The 19,779-nt window shown below is 40.2% G+C and overlaps 1 gene segment (V, D, J or C); it reads right to left on the reverse strand.

Annotated features, from left to right (window-relative positions):
* Positions 1-16,058: 16,058 nt before the first annotated feature.
* Positions 16,059-19,551, reverse strand: LOC136694178 (immunoglobulin kappa variable 3-20-like). The segment is given in 3 exon segments: positions 16,059-16,168; positions 19,058-19,333; positions 19,494-19,551. Coding segments are annotated over 3 exon segments (444 nt in total).
* Positions 19,552-19,779: the final 228 nt, after the last annotated feature.

The raw sequence follows: 19,779 nt of genomic DNA on the forward strand, positions 1-19,779 counted from the left end.
CAAGGTACAGTCATCACATTCCTAAGAAATTCTGTGTTGGATTTCTTCAAATGAAACCAGACATATATCGTCACTGTCCAATCAAATATAATTGCACTCCACAAGGTATGGTGCCAGCATAAGCCCACATGTGTTAAACCACAGACAGAAGCACGTTTACAACACTGTGTATTGATTATTCATTTTAATTATTTTATAGCTGATGTTTTTGGTAATGTTAGATCTGAAAGATTTTGGCATTAAACCAAACCCAACACAAAGAATAACAATGTTTAATGTAAAAATACTATAATTTAATAATGATGACAAAGCTGGTTCTCTCTGAGACTGTTAACTGTGTGCTCTGTGAGGCCAGAGAAAGCTTATTAGTGACACTGAAGAAGCCCGTGTAGTTCAGCAGATTTCTGATAAACATTACACATTACATTACACACATTTATGTGAACAAAGGCTCTTACAAAACTGAATCTTATTATAAAAGCACCTGTGGATCCAAAGGCAGGGGCCTTAGACAGTAATCAATTTGATTTATTAGCACACAGGGCAACTGTGAGGGAGGACCAGCTCAGGGTCTAAGACCTGAATCCTGAGGTTGTTATTTGGTAAAACTTGGCTGGAAAATGATGAAAGCTGTTAATAATATAAGAAATGATTATTATTCAGCAACATAAAAAATCATATCATTTGGAAATAATAATTACGTGTTTTAGTTTATATTTGTTGATCTAATGCAATATTATTTGATGTGAAATCTACAAAAACCTTGAAAAACTATGAATCAATAATAGAAATATGTTTTTGCTGATGACTCATATTTTTCTGCCCAGAGACAGCGTGGGTTGACGTCATGTGAGTCAAAACAAAACTGAAAGTAAACAAGTCGTTCTTGTCCCTTTGCAGAGTCCTTATTTATTATTATAGTGAATATGATTAGAATCCTTCATGACAAGAACATAACACATATTGAAGGAGCACCTTGTTTTTTAGGTGGTTTTTCACACTGGATTACTCCCAGAGGCTTCAAAGCACTGTGATGAGAGTGTTATTTATAGAAATGGTAGGATCTGTGGTTTCTAATGGTATGCGGAGCACACAGACACATTCAGACATTCAAGAATAATAACGCTGACAATTTAAGTTGTTCTTTTTACCCCGTAATATGAGTTGGAGTTCGTGTCCAAGTTAAAGGAGAAAGCCTTTTTGACCTGAAACAGTGTAACACAGGTCCAAAGAAAAGAGGCCACCTTTTGTTGTGTAGTATGAGTGGTCTACACTTTACACTCTAACGTCTGTAGATTTCTTATAACGAGATACCTGGTGTATCTCTGTAAAAATCATTAAATGAAATGTGAAGCTCTGTAGCAGCTGCACATGAGTTTGAGTTCAACATTGTCAATGCCAAAGGTGGAGAACAATGTAAAAAAAATAAATAAATCATAAAAAACGGTCAAATGACTGGCAGCAATGGCTGCCAAACTAAAACCATAAAATTAAAGTCAAATATCCTATTTTAAATTCTGTGGAAATCAATAAATTTACAGAAAATGTATATAGGAAAATACCGTTATACAGAGTTTTCCTGAATTATTACGATAAAAATATTTCAATATATTGATGTCACTACAAGTTCCACAAAGAAATACCATTATTTTAGAGATTTTTCCTGAATTATTATGAAAAAACACTTTCAATATAGTGATGGCACTAAAAGTTCTGCAAGAAATACCTTTATTTTACAGATTTTTCCAGAAATAATATGACTAAACACTTTCAATAAAATAATAATGCTGCAAGGTCAGCAGAGAAATATTGTTAATGTACAGCAACACTCAGAAAACATTCACATATTATTGTTACCTTCACATTCATCCTAACTCCTAACTAACAGATGAACAGAATTAAATTGAAATTAAATTGAAATTGAATTTCTAATGTGTTGATCAGAAATTAGAAATCAACTCAAATAAGCACTAAATTAAGCAGATAAAGTTAACAGTTTATGCACAAATGTTGTCAAGAACTGTTCAGGTTTTAAATATAAACAGCTGTAGACTGGCTGTTTACAATCAAAAACAACAGGTTCTCAGACATTCATGACAAGAAAATTAGGCAATATAACTATATACCTCCATCATGTAATTGGTTTTATTATCCTAATACTAATATCTCCTCCTTTCCTGACCCCAGTCAAGACTCAAAACAAGACTAAAAACACAAATTCTATTTCAAAAATCAACATGTACGCAATTATCATTTCCAAAAACAACATGAGCATAAAGACTGAACTCTGACAACATTTGTCAGACTCTGGCAAAATTTGTGTTCATTATATGCATTCAAATTATTCAGGATTTCCAGGACCAAGTCAAATGTACATTCAAATTGTCAGGAACACAGAGATCAAGGGAATAAATGAGTTCAAAAATCATTATGAATGCAAAAATTTTGAGCACCTAAATGTCCTCTATAATAATGACAAAGTCCTGTGGCTCAGCATCATATTCATTATAATTACTTTGAATCGTGTAAATCCCCATGACTCTTCACTCAGTGTCTTTCTCCACTTCACCAATAGCAGCAGCCTGAACACAAATACAAACACACAACACTGATGTGAAACAAAACTTACGCTAAGATTATCAATGACACCTCAGAAAAGTGGATGTTTGCTGATGTTAATCATGTGCCTATAACTCTAGCAATATTACAGTGCTTATATACTGAAGTAATTACTATGATTTGATATAACTGATCATTCTCTGATTCATCATTTACTTAGATTCTGAATCTCTGAATGTAGAATATTTATTGATGTTGAAATTCCATCATAAATTTCATCCTTGGAAAAAATGGATGTCTGGGGGCACAAATGTGCAGGTTACTGAAGCTCCATTTTTAAAGGGACAAAAATTTGGTGAACATGTGGCTGTGAGAATTTCTTTAGAAAATGTATCAAGTCCTGGCAAGTTCACCTTATCAGATCCCTTTGAAAACCTAAAGAGCTTTGTTTGTGCGTCTAAACATCAGATTCCTTCCAAGACTGAACACTGCAAATCCATTTCTACAAGAGCATTATGTATTCATATTAAACAACTGAATCAATGACTGTGACATCTGTGATTTAGGCACAAAAAAGTGACTCAAGTTAAAAAAAACTACCAAATTTGTACCGTGAGCTCTGGCTCTGGGCTGTGCTTCTGCTGCTCTGGTCTCTGGGCTGTGCTGCTGCTACACTGGTCTCTGGGCCGTGCTGCTGCTACACTGGTCTCTGGGCTGTGCTGCTACACTGGTCTCTGGGCCGTGCTGCTGCTACACTGGTCTCTGGGCCGTGCTGCTGCTACACTGGTCTCTGGGCTGTGCTGCTGCTACACTGGTCTCTGGGCTGTGCTGCTACACTGGTCTCTGGGCCGTGCTGCTGCTACACTGGTCTCTGGGCCGTGCTGCTGCTACACTGGTCTCTGGGCCGTGCTGCTGCTACACTGGTCTCTGGGCCGTGCTGCTGCTACACTGGTCTCTGGGCCGTGCTGCTGCTACACTGGTCTCTGGGCCGTGCTGCTGCTACACTGGTCTCTGGGCCGTGCTGCTGCTACACTGGTCTCTGGGCCGTGCTGCTGCTACACTGGTCTCTGGGCTGTGCTGCTACACTGGTCTCTGGGCTGTGCTGCTACACTGGTCTCTGGGCTGTGCTGCTACACTAGTCTCTGGTCTGTGCTGCTACACTGGTCTCTGGGCTGTGCTGCTACACTAGTCTCTGGTCCGTGCTGCTGCTACACTGGTCTCTGGTCTGTGCTGCTACACTGGTCTCTGGGCTGTGCTGCTACACTGGTCTCTGGGCTGTGCTGCTACACTAGTCTCTGGTCTGTGCTGCTACACTGGTCTCTGGGCTGTGCTGCTACACTAGTCTCTGGTCTGTGCTGCTACACTGGTCTCTGGGCTGTGCTGCTACACTGGTCTATAGGCTGTGCTGCTGCTACACTGGTCTCTGGGCTGTGCTGCTGCTACACTGGTCTATAGGCTGTGCTGCTACACTGGTCTCTGGGCTGTGCTGCTGCATCTGCTCCTGCTCTTACTCTGTGCTGCGCTGTTGCAGCTCTGGATGTGTTGTTAACAAACCACAGGCCAAACTTGTTATGCATTATTTTACTTTACGTTTTTAGTATACGGGAAAGACAATTGATTCCATTAGGACTAAATAAGGTGTGACGTACAAAATCCTTACATTGACCCCAAAATGATTTTTAATAAATTTACACAAACCATGCTTGTAAGATGCGTTGTCTCCTTCAGCCATTCACTTTTTTCTGAAGATCTGCATTAGCTTAACTGAAATGTGGTCCAGCTGCAACAAGACCGTTAATTGCAGAGCCTTTTCTGCATTCACCTGGAAAGGTTTCACAAATATACAGTACCTTATCTATATTACTACCATAAATCTACATTATTAAAAAAAAAAAAAGCTCTTCAACCATGGGTTGATATTATCACTGTCCAATCAACACCATTAATCTCCCAAAATAGTAATTTTACAGGTGTCAGGGTGTGACCAAAAACAAGGCTAAGAGACACATTGAGGAGTCATGTCTAGATTACTATTGACGCTTGCAAATTTAAAGTTTATGCAACAAGCACAGCTTCTAGCCTGTGAGCTTGAGAGAACAGGGAAAAAAAAAACATCCTTGACAGCACAATCAGTCCTCTTTTAACACTATGGATCAGACCATTTAACATTCGAGGTACATTCCCCAGTAACAGTGAATGTGAAGAACTCCTCTTAGCTGGACATCACTACCACTTCCAGATTACCCAGAATTCCAGGCATTTCTATAAAGACATGCTCAGTAAGCCCACACTTCCTCTAAACCAACACCCACTGACCCACGCTGCAGACATGGCTCCTGGGAATTAAACAAAGAAGTCATCAGAAATGTTATGGTGAGGTCAATAAAAATGTTAAAACTGTCCCATCTTATGGTCTGACTCTGCTTTACTAGCATGCACAACTAGTATAGAAAAGATATGTTTAAAAGATGTTTAATTATTGACCATTTACCTGAAATAAATGATTTGAATAAGATTTTAACCTTTTATGAGCTAATCACTTTAAAGGATTTTTTAATGAAAAACATTAACCTTAAAATGAGTAAATATAACCAATGTATACATTCTGGGCAATCTTAAAATCAGAGCTAGGACTATTACTGCAATCTACCTAACCATAAACAATGTACTCTGAACTTGTGCTGAACAAAGTCAAATTCATACTTTTAAAAAAAATTGTTATTTTCTATAAAACTAGGACTTTTTTACAGTGTAGCTTTGTTCTTTGGAGCAGGGTAACTGTTCTCTGGAGTGACAGATCCCCATCAACACTTTGTGAGGAGTTGGAGTAGTGTTTGTGTTTGAGTAGTAGGAGGGGTATTACTGCAGCAAAGGGGCACCATGTCTTTGGCTGAGATGGTGCTGCACTAGTGCCCAGAGTGAGACCCCAAATCCCTGATGGTTTGAAGAGGACATGTCTGGGATGTTGGGCTGGTGTAACATGGAGAGCTAGAAGGAGGAAGTATAAACACTACCTTCCCTTGGTTGTAATGGGGAATGTGAGGTCACTGGTGAATACGATGGATAATCTCAGAGTACTGATAAGGACTCAGTGGAAATACCGGGAATGCAGCACTATGTGTTTCACTGAGACATGGCTGCAGGAACATATTCCAGACTCCAACACCACTGTTCCTGACTTTCAGACTGTGACAGCAGACAGAGTGGTGAGAAGAAAGGAGGGGGACTGCAGTGTTTGTTAAAAACAGATGGTGTAATGTCAGATATGTTACAGTGAAGGAGTGTTTCTGTCGTCTGGATATTGAACCCTGAACTGTGAGTTTTCCTCCATATTATCTGCTGAGGGAGGTCACATGACCATCTTTGTTGTTGTTTACATTCTGCTATTGGCTGTTGGTGACACGTAATGTGATGTCATCAGGTCAGTGTAGTGGAGTATAGACCGAAGATAGATTTGGACAGATTGAAATGAAGAAAGGAAAAGTTTTGAATTAAAACTTTTCCAGTCTGAAGAAGACTTTTCGTCTGCAACATAACAGCCCCCACACACACCCAATCTAAGACATCAAAGAACCCTTTAAAGTAACACATGGCCCCAACACCCCCCTTCTCTCTTTTAACTAACAGGAACTGTCGAGATAACCAATTTTTATAATGCTTTTAAGAGACAGGAACCTCAAACAAAAGGAAGGGTTATAATCCCGTTTATGACAAAGTGGCACCTCAATGTCTCAATCCTTATCTTGAGCCCACTAAACAGGGCCAACAAATGTTTAAACCAAAAGTGACCTCGAGTGAACCCCGTTGACTCACCTACACATGGACCAACAGCGACCCCAAATGGACACTGGCGAAACTACGCCTCGCTCGGAGTCGCCGGAAACCATAGCGGAAAATATTCGAACTCTGATTATTTGTGTATAAACAAATGTATTAATGTCACTTTCTGTACCCTCAGATGAATGCCTACCTCCTAATGAAATGACGTATATTGTTGATTGTTTCTATCATGAAAAGAAATCCTACCTCTGAATAAGAGAAAATGGATTAATATTCCTTTCCAGCGTATCGTCATAAATGGGACATAAAAATGAAACCTTATGTAAATGTTTGATATTAATAATCCAGTGTACTCATTGTTATATGTTGATAACAGGTATAAGAATTTCGATACGCGAAATTCATATTCTTTCTGTGTGAATCAATGATTCAAACCCCCTTCTACTCTCTCCCCCTCGCGAGAGTCACGTGAGACTGAATTTGTGCCCAATCAGGAAAAGGACACCTCCCGTTAGGGCTTGACCACGCCAGCCTTGAAAACACAGAGCAGTTGAGAAGTTCAGCAGTTCAGTTCAGTTCAGCAGCCAAGAAGAGAAGAGTTCAGCTGACGAGAAGAAACAGTTCACGGAGAAGAAAAGACAACAATAACGGCGAGAAAATCCGAGAAACTTTGAAACGACAAAGAAATGCTTTCTTCTCCACGCCGACAACGAAACAAAGAGAAACCTCAGATACTTCATTGAAAGCTTACGAGAGACGTCTCGAAATTAGCTAAGAGTATGAAGTTTTACTAATACGTCGAGTAATTTGAATATCTTCTTTTCTTTTAATCTTGTTTATGTTTTATTACCCATCGAAGTGTGATCTCACGATTGATCAAAGCAGGTGAAACTTATTTGTGGCCAGAATAAGATATCAACCTTTTGATTAGTCGATAGCAGATATATTAACGTTATAAGCTGATTCCTGAAGACATTACTCCTGGAAAACTGAACAACGAGACGAGCTAATACTCGGAGAAAGCCGCTCCATTCCGGTGGAAACCAGCCACGACTGTGAAAGTCCAAAGAAGGGAAATCTCGATCGACGCAGCTCAGCTTGAAGCCGAAAGTTTTCAACTTAACCGGAAAGAGATCTTCCCATAAGCGGGCCTGCCTCTCACCACGTGGAAACGACGAGAACAACCCCAGAGCACGGAGATTAAACAACAGGACGCGACGGCTCGGTGAAACGACAAAGTAAGCTAGCGTATTTCACACTTTTCCAGGAGCTGATATCTAAGTCAATCACTTTATAATGTACCATTTATTAAACCTTAGTTAGCAACAATTTAATCACAAGCCAGTAGTGCCTAGCCCACCTTAAGGTCAAAATCGGTTTTCCCTGTTGTGATACCGTGAGATTATAAGGCTACGCTATGTTAATTAAATATCTTCTCTTTATTAATAAAACTCTCATTATTTGAAATCAGTGTTTGCAATTTGTTCATTATTTTCCTGAAAATCCTGACGTACTCACTTAGCGTGATTATTATTCACTCTCAAACTAATTAGTAATGTTTTAATTGCCTAAGCCAATTATAAATTTTAGTTAATATCATTAAGTCAAATATCAGAGATTAGAGGAGTTTGAATAAGGTCAACGCTATAAAACTATAAATATAGAAATATATTTATATTTTTCGGTGTACCTTACTACACTACATCAGTCACAGCCAGACTCCAAACACAACACTCAAACTGCATTCATCATGATTTCTGTTGATTTTAACCTCACTTCACTCTCTGCCACACTTCCAACACTTCAACAGTTTGTTACAAAAACCAGAGTGTTATGGGTCTTATTTGGTCCCCGGTGTCAGTTCTGTGGATTGCCCTGTACTACTGTCTGTGGAGAGGGAGTCAGGTCTATTAACTGTGATTTATGTGTTTATGTTTGTATAGGGAAACTAGTTTTGGGGTTTGGAGTTAGACTTGGGTTATGTTTGAAACTTTGGTCACGGCTTACCCCTGGAAACATGGCCTTAGTTTCTATTGTTTGTCTGTTGGCTTATTTAATTCTGTATGATTTTTTCTATTATAAATATTTTGTAAATACACATTGCTTAAGTGAATACAAACTGTGTGGAATAGTTGAGTCTCTAATTCTCATTAATTTATTTTTCTGGACATTTCCTACACTGACATGTCACACATAATGTGAAGGAAATAAATCACTGGATTTATTATATGCAAATGTGAAAGACGCATACTGCTCCACCAACTTCTCCACATTTGGAAGATCAGAACCTGGTATTTCTCACCTCCACTTACACACCTGTTTTTCAGCAGTAACCTGTGACAGGGAGGACTGTTAAGAGGTGCTCACAGGAAATGAATGAGGCACTTCAGGGGTGTTTTGAGGACATGGACTAGGATGTACTCTGTGAATCCCATGAAGGTGTCATCAATTCCATGACAAATTGTATAACAGTGTGGATTAACTTCTGTGTGAATAACACCATACTCATCAAGACAGTGTGATTCTTCCTCAATAACAAACCCTGGGTCACCAATGACCTAAAGGAGCTATTGAATTAGAAGAGAAGAGCCTTCAGGGATGGGCTTCTTACCCACATGCCCCCACAGCTAATTCCCTCTCACACACAACAAACTTAAAAAGAAAATAAAAACACAGCACAGACATTCATTAATTAATTGTCTATAAGCGTCAATGTGGGTCCAGAGCTTACCCAGAATCACTGGGCGTAAGACAGGAACACATCCTGGAGAGGGCACTCCTCCACAGAGTGTGTTATTGTGTGTGGAGGTGTGTGTCTCTTCTCCACAGAGTGTGTTATTGTGTGTGTCTCTCCCCCACAGAGTGTGTTATTGTGTGTGGAGGTGTGTGTTAGTGAGGTGTGTCTCTCCTCCACAGAGTGTGTTATTGTGTGTGAAGGTGTGTGTTAGTGAGGTGTGTGTCTCTCCTCCACAGAGTGTGTTATTGTGTGTGGAGGTGTGTGTTAGTAAGGTGTGTATATCTCCTCCACAGAGTGTGTTAATGTGTTTGGAGGTGTGTGTCTCTTCTCCACAGAGTGTGTTATTGTGTGTGTCTCTCCCCCACAGAGTGTGTTATTGTGTGTGGAGGTGTGTTAGTGAGGTGTGTTTCTCCTCCACAGAGTGTGTTATTGTGTGTGGAGGTGTGTGTTAGTGAGGTGTGTGTCTCTCCTCCACAGAGTGTGTTATTGTGTGTGGAGGTGTGTGTTAGTGAGGTGTGTGTCTCTCCTCCACAGAGTGTGTTATTGTGTGTGGAGGTGTGTGTTAGTGAGGTGTGTGTCCCTCCTCCACAGAGTGTGTTATTGTGTGTGGAGGTGTGTGTTAGTGAGGTGTGTATATCTCCTCCACAGAGTGTGTTATTGTGTGTGGAGGTGTGTGTTAGTGAGGTGTGTATATCTCCTCCACAGAGTGTGTTATTGTGTGTGGAGGTGTGTGTTAGTGAGGTGTGTGTCTCTCCTCCACAGAGTGTGTTATTGTGTGTGGAGGTGTGTGTTAGTGAGGTGTGTGTCTCTCCTCCACAGTGTGTGTTATTGTGTGTGGAGGTGTGTGTTAGTGAGGTGTGTGTCTCCTCCACAGAGTGTGTTATTGTGCGTGTAGGTGTGTGTTAGTGAGGTGTGTTTCTCTCCTCCACAGAGTGTGTTATTGTGCGTGGAGGTGTGTGTTAGTGAGGTGTGTTTCTCTCTTCCACAGAGTGTGTTATTGTGTGTAGAGGTGTGTGTTAGTGAGGTGTGTGTCTCTCCTCCACAGAGTGTGTTATTGTGTGTGGAGGTGTGTGTTAGTGAGGTGTGTCTCTCTCCTCCACAGAGTGAGTTATTGTGTGTGGAGGTGTGTGTTAGTGAGGTGTGTGTCTCTCCTCCACAGAGTGTGTTATTGTGTGTGGAGGTGTGTGTTAGTGAGGTGTGTCTCTCTCCTCCACAGAGTGTGTTATTGTGTGTGGAGGTGTGTGTTAGTGAGGTGTGTATATCTCCTCCACAGAGTGTGTTATTGTGTGTGGAGGTGTGTGTTAGTGAGGTGTGTCTCTCTCCTCCACAGAGTGTGTTATTGTGTGTGGAGGTGTGTGTTAGTGAGGTGTGTGTCTCTCCTCCACAGTGTGTGTTATTGTGTGTGGAGGTGTGTGTTAGTGAGGTGTGTATATCTCCTCCACAGAGTGTGTTATTGTGTGTGGAGGTGTGTGTTAGTGAGGTGTGTCTCTCTCCTCCACAGAGTGTGTTATTGTGTGTGGAGGTGTGTGTTAGTGAGGTGTGTGTCTCTCCTCCACAGAGTGTGTTATTGTGTGTATCATCCTCCCCCTTAGCACCTGCAGTAGGGTGCAGCTGCAGCAGTGCAGTCTCTGACTGAGGGAGGTTTTTGTACGACTCTATTTCACTGTGTGCACCACCAGCTACCACTGATTTTGTGTTCACTCTGACAATAATAATCTCCTTCATCTTCAGTCTGGACGTTACTGATGGTCAGAGTGAAGTCAGATCCAGATCCACTGCCACTGAAACGATCTGAAATACCTGACTGTCTCCTGTTAGCAAAGTAGATCAGGAGTTTAGGAGCTTCTCCAGGTTTCTGCTGATACCAGGCCATACGGTGACCATAAGAACTATCCCAATGTACTGCAGGGCTGGTTTTACACTTAATGGAAACAGTTTGTCCCGTAGAAACAGTTGTCACTTCTGGACTCTGAGTCACAGTGACTTGACCATTTGATCCTAAGATAAAAAGCAATAAAATTATTTAAATTAATTCATTATTTTTCCATAGCATTTAGAATTTATATGTAGAATTATCACCATCCTTTTCAAATCCAAATCAGACTTTAATAAAAATTGCTATTCTTACATCACACATAGAAATCTCCATAAAACACATTCATGTGTGTTACCTCTCGTCCAGAGAACCAGTGTCCAGATGAAGATGGAGACCAAAGTCATGGTTGCTATGGGTGAAGTTTGTGGGGCAGCAGCTCTCAGTCATGAAGTGTTAAACTCACAGGACTATAAACACTAGCAGAGCACTGAAGCATGGGCTCATGATGCAAAGTGGACCCTCTCTATGGAAATGTCTCCATCAAACACCTCCATAATAAACACACAGAAATGTTTAGATTGTTTAAAAAACAAGGTTTAGTTCAGAGATAGATCTTCATTTAGAAATGTTAGAGTTTTATGAATAAGTTTTGAGGGTAAAGTGTGTAAACCCCTCACACACAGATTTTACAGTGTTATCACTAACAGTGTGATGAGTGATGTAGGTTTATGGACAATGACTCTTCACTGAAATGTAGCACTGTGTCACACATTCAGTGAAGGAGCAAAACTCAGTCTGAAAATGAAGGGACTTTTATTCTGTTTAAACATGAGACGTATTTAATCTTTCTCATCACTTTTACTGAAAAAGACCCACATACAGTAAATTCAGACTAACACTGTGTTACAATTGTATTTTAAGAGTTTTAAAGTTAAATATTAATAACAAATTCAAACCAGTGTCATTTTTCTAAACTGAATGTGATTCATTGTTTTAGTTTGTAATTCAAATAATGTCACATTTATATAAAACATAATGTAAATGAACAGACAGGTTTATTACATATAACATTAAAATTAGTGCTTGTGTCACAATAAGAGTCTGGATTTTATAAACATTGATATTCAGTAATAAACTCCTTTAAAATTCACACTGATTTGTGCTGAGAGAAATATCCTCAGCACTGATTCAGATCATGATGGGCAGCTTGTTTGGGGACAGTTTGATTCCTCCGTATGAAGACATTAACATGTTTTAATTACAGTTTTAAAACAGTTCTGAAACAATTTTAAAAACTCTTCATCAGATGATAGTTAAATTAAGAGTTAGGAAAGTTCTCCCAGTGACCACGAATGGACCAGTCACGTCCCAAGACGTTCAGTACTGGTCCAGTCTGGCCTGACCTATATTAGTCCATAAAAAGACATTGTCAGACACGGTAGAGGACCATAGAGTCGGACATGTTGGAGAAGTGTTGAGTTGGACAGGTCTGAGAACCCTCAAGTCGGACAAGTTGACTAAATGAAGCTGAACATCTGGTGAAAGAGCTGCTCTATTCTGGGAGAAAGAGGACGACTCAGGACTGTTCATGTAAATCTGAGTTTCACCTCACTGCTCTCTCTCTCTCACTGTCTCTCTCTCTCTCTCTCTCTCTCTCTCTCAGTCTCTCTCTCTCTCTCTCTCTCTCTCTCTCTCTCTCTCTCTCTCTCTCTCTGTGTGTTTAAAATGCTGTGTAGGGTTCAGTTGTTTGGAGCTTGGTTTCAGTTCCTTAGTGCTGATGAGAGCTGGTGTTTTATTTGTTAATGCATTGTTCAGCAGGTGATGATCTGTGTTACAGCAGTTTTCCTGAAAGCGAAAAGCTTTAAGTATCCAAGATTAAATGTAACACACTTTTGGGTGACGGTTAAAGAATAAATATTAAGAGATGGTAAGAGATCTGTCTGTTATGTCGTCCTCATAGGTGGAGCCAGTGGTAGGTGAGGGAAAGGTAACAATAGGTAAGACGACGAGTGACACTGATAGAAATGGAGGCAAAAAACACAACACAATGCTACAACTAAGATCTGTTTATTCCACAGCCACACAATTAAGACCAAGTGTATAATAAAAGAAGTGTAAAATGAGATAAAAAATATTTTAACTACATAAAATTTAAAGACCACTCTCAGAAGGAAAACCACCAGGGTGTAACAAAGGTGGATTATGAGTGATGTCAAATAAGAGAAAACAACAACACAGCTAACCTGCCTGGCAAGTGATAACTAAACCTGAACCAACATTACATTGGTTGGTTATCGCCCCTTACTTCGGTGTAAACATAGTAGTCTAACTAACTGGACGTATAGGTGCACCCTAAATGTCCCCGTCCACACAGTGCTTGAAAACAGAAATGGAGGAGATATCTCACAGTGAGACTGTACATTACGTACTTTATACTTATTAATCATTAAACAAAGGCAGAGTAAAGAAACAAATAAGGAAACGGAAGAGAAACAGAATGAGACAAAACAACCAAACCACACACTACTAGTGATTGCACCCTTGATTCTAAGGCTTTGAGTCATGTTTCAAAAAACCACACCCATTGCTTCGAATCACTGTGTATGGGCTTGATTCATTCTGCAATGATCATGTGATCAATGACGTCCAAAGCTTCATTTCGGAACACAAATATGGGACTTCAAATACCAACCTGCAACAGTGTGAATGTAATTACGCGTGCGCCGCCAGCTCAGTTTTATCTTCATGGTGTAACATTTCACTGGATATTGGACTGAAAGTCTTTATTTAGCAATTGTAAAACTAAAGTAGAATGTACACATTCTCTATTACAAGAATTTAATGTTGTGGAAGTAGTTCATAATGAGTAACATACATTAATAAAGTATTTATTAAGGAACCTGCAGGACCATAACTACAGTGTTACTAATTCACCCTTTATAACTACAGACTTACCCTTAGGAAGTGCTTATTAAGGCTAGAATTCATAACAAAAATGCAGTGATGAAGTTCCATCCTGACCTGCTCTTTGTATATAGATGGTTTATAGTGACTTCTGATTAACAGGACACCTGAATATACACTAATCCTACCATGTACAAGTCCTGCAGATGAGTTCATTTACTAGCAATGACTACCACATTAGACCAGTCTGGATTTAAATATTTTAACCTGTTTATATTGTAGGATCAGCATGTCATATCCAGACAGTTGAGGTCTGCTTTGAACTGAATATTACAGCATAAATGTTTAGGACATTATAATAATAATATAATATATAAACAGTTAATAACCTATTTAAGCAATCTTAAAATACATTAAATAAATACATAGCATTTTACAAATTTGTGAGTGCTTACAGCAGATGTGTTACTCTTGGTTTTGTTTATTTCTTTGTCATTAGGGAGTTACCTGCTTGTTAAAGGTTAATTAACTGTTAAGAAGCCAATGTTAGAAATAGTGTTAACAAATCTTTAGCCCGTAAGAACCCATGGTGACATATCTGTCAAAAACACTTGATGAGGTCTGGAAAATTCCCTACACAGCTTTATCCTTCACTTTAAATCATGACATCCCTAAGTGACATTTACTGAATACAGTCACGTGACAGTGTGTGAATTTGTGTTTGTTTGACCTCATTTATAGAATGACGGTGTGATTGGTGAATACATAGAAATGTTTATTTTAAAAACATACCTGTGTTTATAAAAGGTGTGTTCCAAACCTTTTAACAGTTGAACTGCTTTAGTCACCTGTCCTGTGTTACATACTGTACGACCCGCTCGGATCTCTTTTCAGGGACACAGTGTGCAAATTCAAGTTTAGAAAATGGTTGCTGTGATGTTTGTTATGTTGCGATTCCAACCCAAAATTAATTACAAATTACAGAAAGAAATGTTAAAAAAATGTTCTATGTTGTTTCTTTGGCCTGTTTTATATTTCTCACAATTTGACTTTATGGTGAACTGGGTCTGGGCTGTAATGAGTTAACTATAATGCATGTCTAATAACCCAACATTGACTCTACAATCCAGCTTTACATTTAATACAAAAGCCTGCTCTAAACACAGCTCACTTCACTCTTTACACAAACTATTTCTGAAATATAACACAATATTAATGGGTTCTGCAGCTGTTAATAATGGAAAACACTCCCACACTGTAGAAGCTACAGATTCTTAGAGCAGTTCTGTTTCCATCTGGACAGTGAGTCTTCCCTTCCCAATGCACTGAACAAATTCTACACATGGTTTGAGGTGCAGAACGACACAATGCTGAGGAAGACCACCACTCCTCCCAATGAAGACTTAATGTGAGGAAAACTCTATGTAAAATGAACCCAGGAAAAGCTGCTGGAGCAGACTACATTCATGGCTGAGTGTTCAGAGGATGTGCAGACCAGCTAACATATCTTCACTGACATCTTCAACACCTCCCAGAGCAGCGCCATCATCCCAATGTGCTATAAGCCAACCACCATCATCCTCGAGTCAAAGATATCTCCTGTATCCTGCCTCAGTGAATACTGTCCCAATGCACTCACTCCCATCATCATGAAGTGTTCCAGATGCTTGTTACATAAGTCTGAGAACCCTCAAGTCGTACAAGTTGACTAAATGAAGCTGAACATCTGGTGAAGGTGCTGCTCTTTTCTCGGAGAAAGAGGATGACTCAGGACTGTTCATGTAAATCTGAGTTTCACCTCACTGCTCTTTCTTTCTCATTCATTGTTCAGCAGGTGGTGATCAAGTCTTTCGTGGGTGACACCACTGTGTTACAGCAATGTTACAGAATATGAAAAGCCTTCAGTGTCCAAGATAAAGCTTAAAACAGCTTTGAGTGAATCTTAGAGAATAAACTGAGAGATGGGGTCAGATCAAATGTCTGTCCAAGACTGGCTCAGAGTGGGTAGAAATAACCAAACACAGATGAAGTGTCCTGTTGCTGTGTCAGAGTTTAGTTTAGAGATAACAGACACGGTTTTTAATTTTAGAACATGGTACTGCTGCTGTTAGGAGTTGAGAAGTTTATAGGAACAGATCATGTGTAAGGTCCATGATGAATGTATTAGTTTGCACTGATGTATTTCAGTCTCAGAGAAACACATCATAATGTAGCCACAAGCTGAGATTTACGGGCTCCTCACAGTCTGTGTGTAAATTGTGCTTACATATGCAAGTACAAGGCCTTATTCACCTTTGCAATGTTATTGGGTATTTTCTTATATGCAGCATTTCTGAGAGTGATCTCTATGTGGGCCCCTCCTTCAGCGTTTGCTGAGAAGCAGAGAGTGGAGCAGAATAAATTGGAGAATATTGTGAGTGTGAATCATGAATGTGAAACGAGTGGATCATACAAAGCAGTGATGCTGGAGTTTTAAATCACGGTGTCCACTCACTGTCCGCTTTGTTAAACACACACCTTGTTGGTCCACATTGCCGTTGTAAAGTCAGAGACAGTAGCTCATCTGCTGCTGCACAGTGTGTGTTGGTCATGCTCTAGTCCTTCATCAGTGGACACAAGATGCTGCTGGCTGGATGTTCTTGGTTGGTGGACTATTCTTATTCCAGCACTGACACTGCGGTATTTAAAACCTCCACCACCCAAATCATACATGCCCTGTGTGGGTACTGACCATTGATCATTGGGGTGAAAGAGAGCAATCAAAGTATGTAGATCAAGAGGTGGACTCCAGTGTATAACAATAGAACTACAAACTGCTCCTGTGGTCAGTGGAGCTGAGTTAATGAACGGTGAATGAATAAACAAGGAGGTGTTCATAATGATATAATGTTATGTTGTGGTCCTTTTTATCACTCAGTGTAGAGAGTGAGAGAAAGAGAGAGTGTCAGCGACCCACAGCAGAAATGGATCCTGACCAAGTACCTGGCCAAGAGAGGAGAGAGTGTGTGGTCACCGTGAGAGTGTAGAGGTGGAGACACAGATGCACTTCCTCCTTCAGGGTCAGAAATTCAGAATAACTACAGAACACTATACACACAGGTATAAACAGCTGATCCCAAACTATCACACACACACAGACATTCAGAAATTAGAAATAATCCTGGGAGATGGGCACACAGCCCCACTCACGCACACACACACACAGTGCCCACCCCGTACTCGCTGCACAGTGGGCATGAGCCTATCACTGCCTGAGTGCCAAACACCCACCTCACCATACCCCACCCCTCACTACTTAGCACTAAACTTGGGTAAACATTAACATATTAAGGTGTATATAAATACATACATATTTGTAAATGTTGCCAAAACTTCTATTTTAATTATTGCTTTTATTCACTACTTATGTCACTTATTTGGTAACTATTGGCTGCTTTATATTTCCTTTGTATTTTCTGTTACTGTTTCTTGTAATGCTCTGGCAGTATAGTTCTAATAAGCCCTTAAAGCTATTTGAATCTGAATCTGAGAGAAATCTGTTTGAAAAAGCTCCATTGTCACTTACTTGACCTTTAAGAAAAGACTACGCACATTTTGAAAATAGTTGCATTTGCAATGTTGTGAGACACTAAGGAGAGTAAAGGCTGATGATATGAAGCTAATCTTCATATTTTTGGTTAAAAACATGAATTGCGGCCCCTTGTGGCTATCACCATAAACCTATGTAGGCTCTTACACAGTGTGCCCATGGACATACCGTTCAAATTTCATGATGATTGGGTATTGTTAAGCCTGTCAAACACCTGATGAAATTTGATTGGCCAGTGACATTAATAATTTTGCCTATATCTAGTTGTCCTTAATTTCCCATGTGTAGGCTTGCTCACAGAACCAGAATGCCAAACGTCAACTTGATACGCATTGTAGATGCTGAGATATTGGCACAAATATCTTACGGTTTGGACGATTAAAAATCTGAAGAATTACAACAGGTTTCTTTGCACTGTAGTGTGTGGAACCCTAATGACCAGTGAAAATGCTACAAGATTCAGTAATGTTTCTGCCCCCGCTGGACAATTACACTGGACTCTCCCTAAAAAAAATTACAACACCGTATCACTGACATTACATAAAATAAAAAAATACTTACACTAAGACTACACTTGAATTAACTCTCACAGGAAAAGGACATCGATGGAGGACTGAGTGTGGTGGGGGAGCTGAGCAGGATTGGTTCATGATCACAGAATGGCTTTGTGACTGATGAAAACTTGATTGATTTTGGACATATTTATAGTGATGACTCTTGGCCTCCAACGGGTATTAGCCACCTTTAAGTGGGAGTCTGAAAATGTACAAGAGTGTGTTATTGTGTGTGGAGGTGTGTGTTAGTGAGGTGTGTGTCTCTCCTCCACAGAGTGTGTTATTGTGTGTGGAGGTGTGTGTTAGTGAGATGTGTGTCTCTCCTCCACAGAGTGTGTTATTGTGTGTGGAGGTGTGTGTTAGTGAGATGTGTGTCTCTCCTCCACAGAGTGTGTTATTGTGTGTGGAGGTGTGTGTTAGTGAGGTGTGTGTCTCTCCTCCACAGAGTGTGTTATTGTGTGTGGAGGTGTGTGTTAGTGAGATGTGTGTCTCTCCTCCACAGAGTGTGTTATTGTGTGTGGAGGTGTGTGTTAGTGAGATGTGTGTCTCTCCTCCACAGAGTGTGTTATTGTGTGTGGAGGTGTGTGTTAGTGAGGTGTGTGTCTCTCCTCCACAGAGTGTGTTATTGTGTGTGGAGGTGTGTGTTAGTGAGATGTGTGTCTCTCCTCCACAGAGTGTGTTATTGTGTGTGGAGGTGTGTGTTAGTGAGGTGTGTGTCTCTCCTCCACAGAGTGTGTTATTGTGTGTGGAGGTGTGTGTTAGTGAGGTGTGTGTCTCTCCTCCACAGAGTGTGTTATTGTGTGTGGAGGTGTGTGTTAGTGAGGTGTGTGTCTCTCCTCCACAGAGTGTGTTATTGTGTGTGGAGGTGTGTGTTAGCGAGGTGTGTGTCTCTCCTCCACAGAGTGTGTTATTGTGTGTGGAGGTGTGTGTTAGTGAGGTGTGTCTCTCTCCTCCACAGAGTGTGTTATTGTGTGTATCATCCTCCCCCTCAGCACCTGCAGTAGGGTGCAGCTGCAGTAGTGCAGTCTCTGTGCAGTCTCTGACTGAGGGAGGTTTTTGTACGACTCTATTTCACTGTGTGAACACTGAGCTATTACTGATCAAATGTACACTCTGACAGTAATAATCTCCTGCATCTTCAGTCCGGATGTTACTGATGGTCAGAGTGAAGTCAGATCCAGATCCACTGCCACTGAAACGATCTGAAATACCTGACTGTCTAGTGTCAGCACTGTGGATCAGGAGTTTAGGAGCTTCTCCAGGTTTCTGCTGATACCAGGCCAGAATATCAAGAACTACATCAGAGCTGGTTCTACAGTTGATGGCGACTGTGTCTCCAGGAGAAACAGTTTTCAGTACTGGACTCTGTGTCACAGTGACTTGACCATTTGATCCTAAAATAAATAAAACTTAAATTATTAAATATTTTTTTTTTTTTTTTTACCCATTAGAATGTATATGTGAATGTATGGATATCCTTAATCCTTTATAAAGACCTTAATTACAATAATCAGACATATAGATATCTCCACAAGAAATATTCATGTGTGTTACCTCTCGTCCAGAGTGCCAGTGTCCAGATGAAGATGGAGGACAAAGTCATGGAAATCATCTTTCTAACAACACTGAGGAAAGATCATCATATTTATTTGATATTGTTTGATCAAACATTTCTGCTCAGTGTGGAGTCTCATGTTTAAAATCCTAAACTCTAACTGTCTCTGCCTTTCATTTGAGGTTTTCTGCAGCTGCTACTGCGGCTCCATCTGTCTGGATCAGGGCTGGAGGACTTTTGGGTGGAGGAAACACAATGATAACAGTAAGAATCTTTTAAACTATT

Source organism: Hoplias malabaricus, chromosome 4 (genome assembly GCF_029633855.1).
Source record: "Hoplias malabaricus isolate fHopMal1 chromosome 4, fHopMal1.hap1, whole genome shotgun sequence".
NCBI classification, from domain to species: domain Eukaryota; kingdom Metazoa; phylum Chordata; class Actinopteri; order Characiformes; family Erythrinidae; genus Hoplias; species Hoplias malabaricus.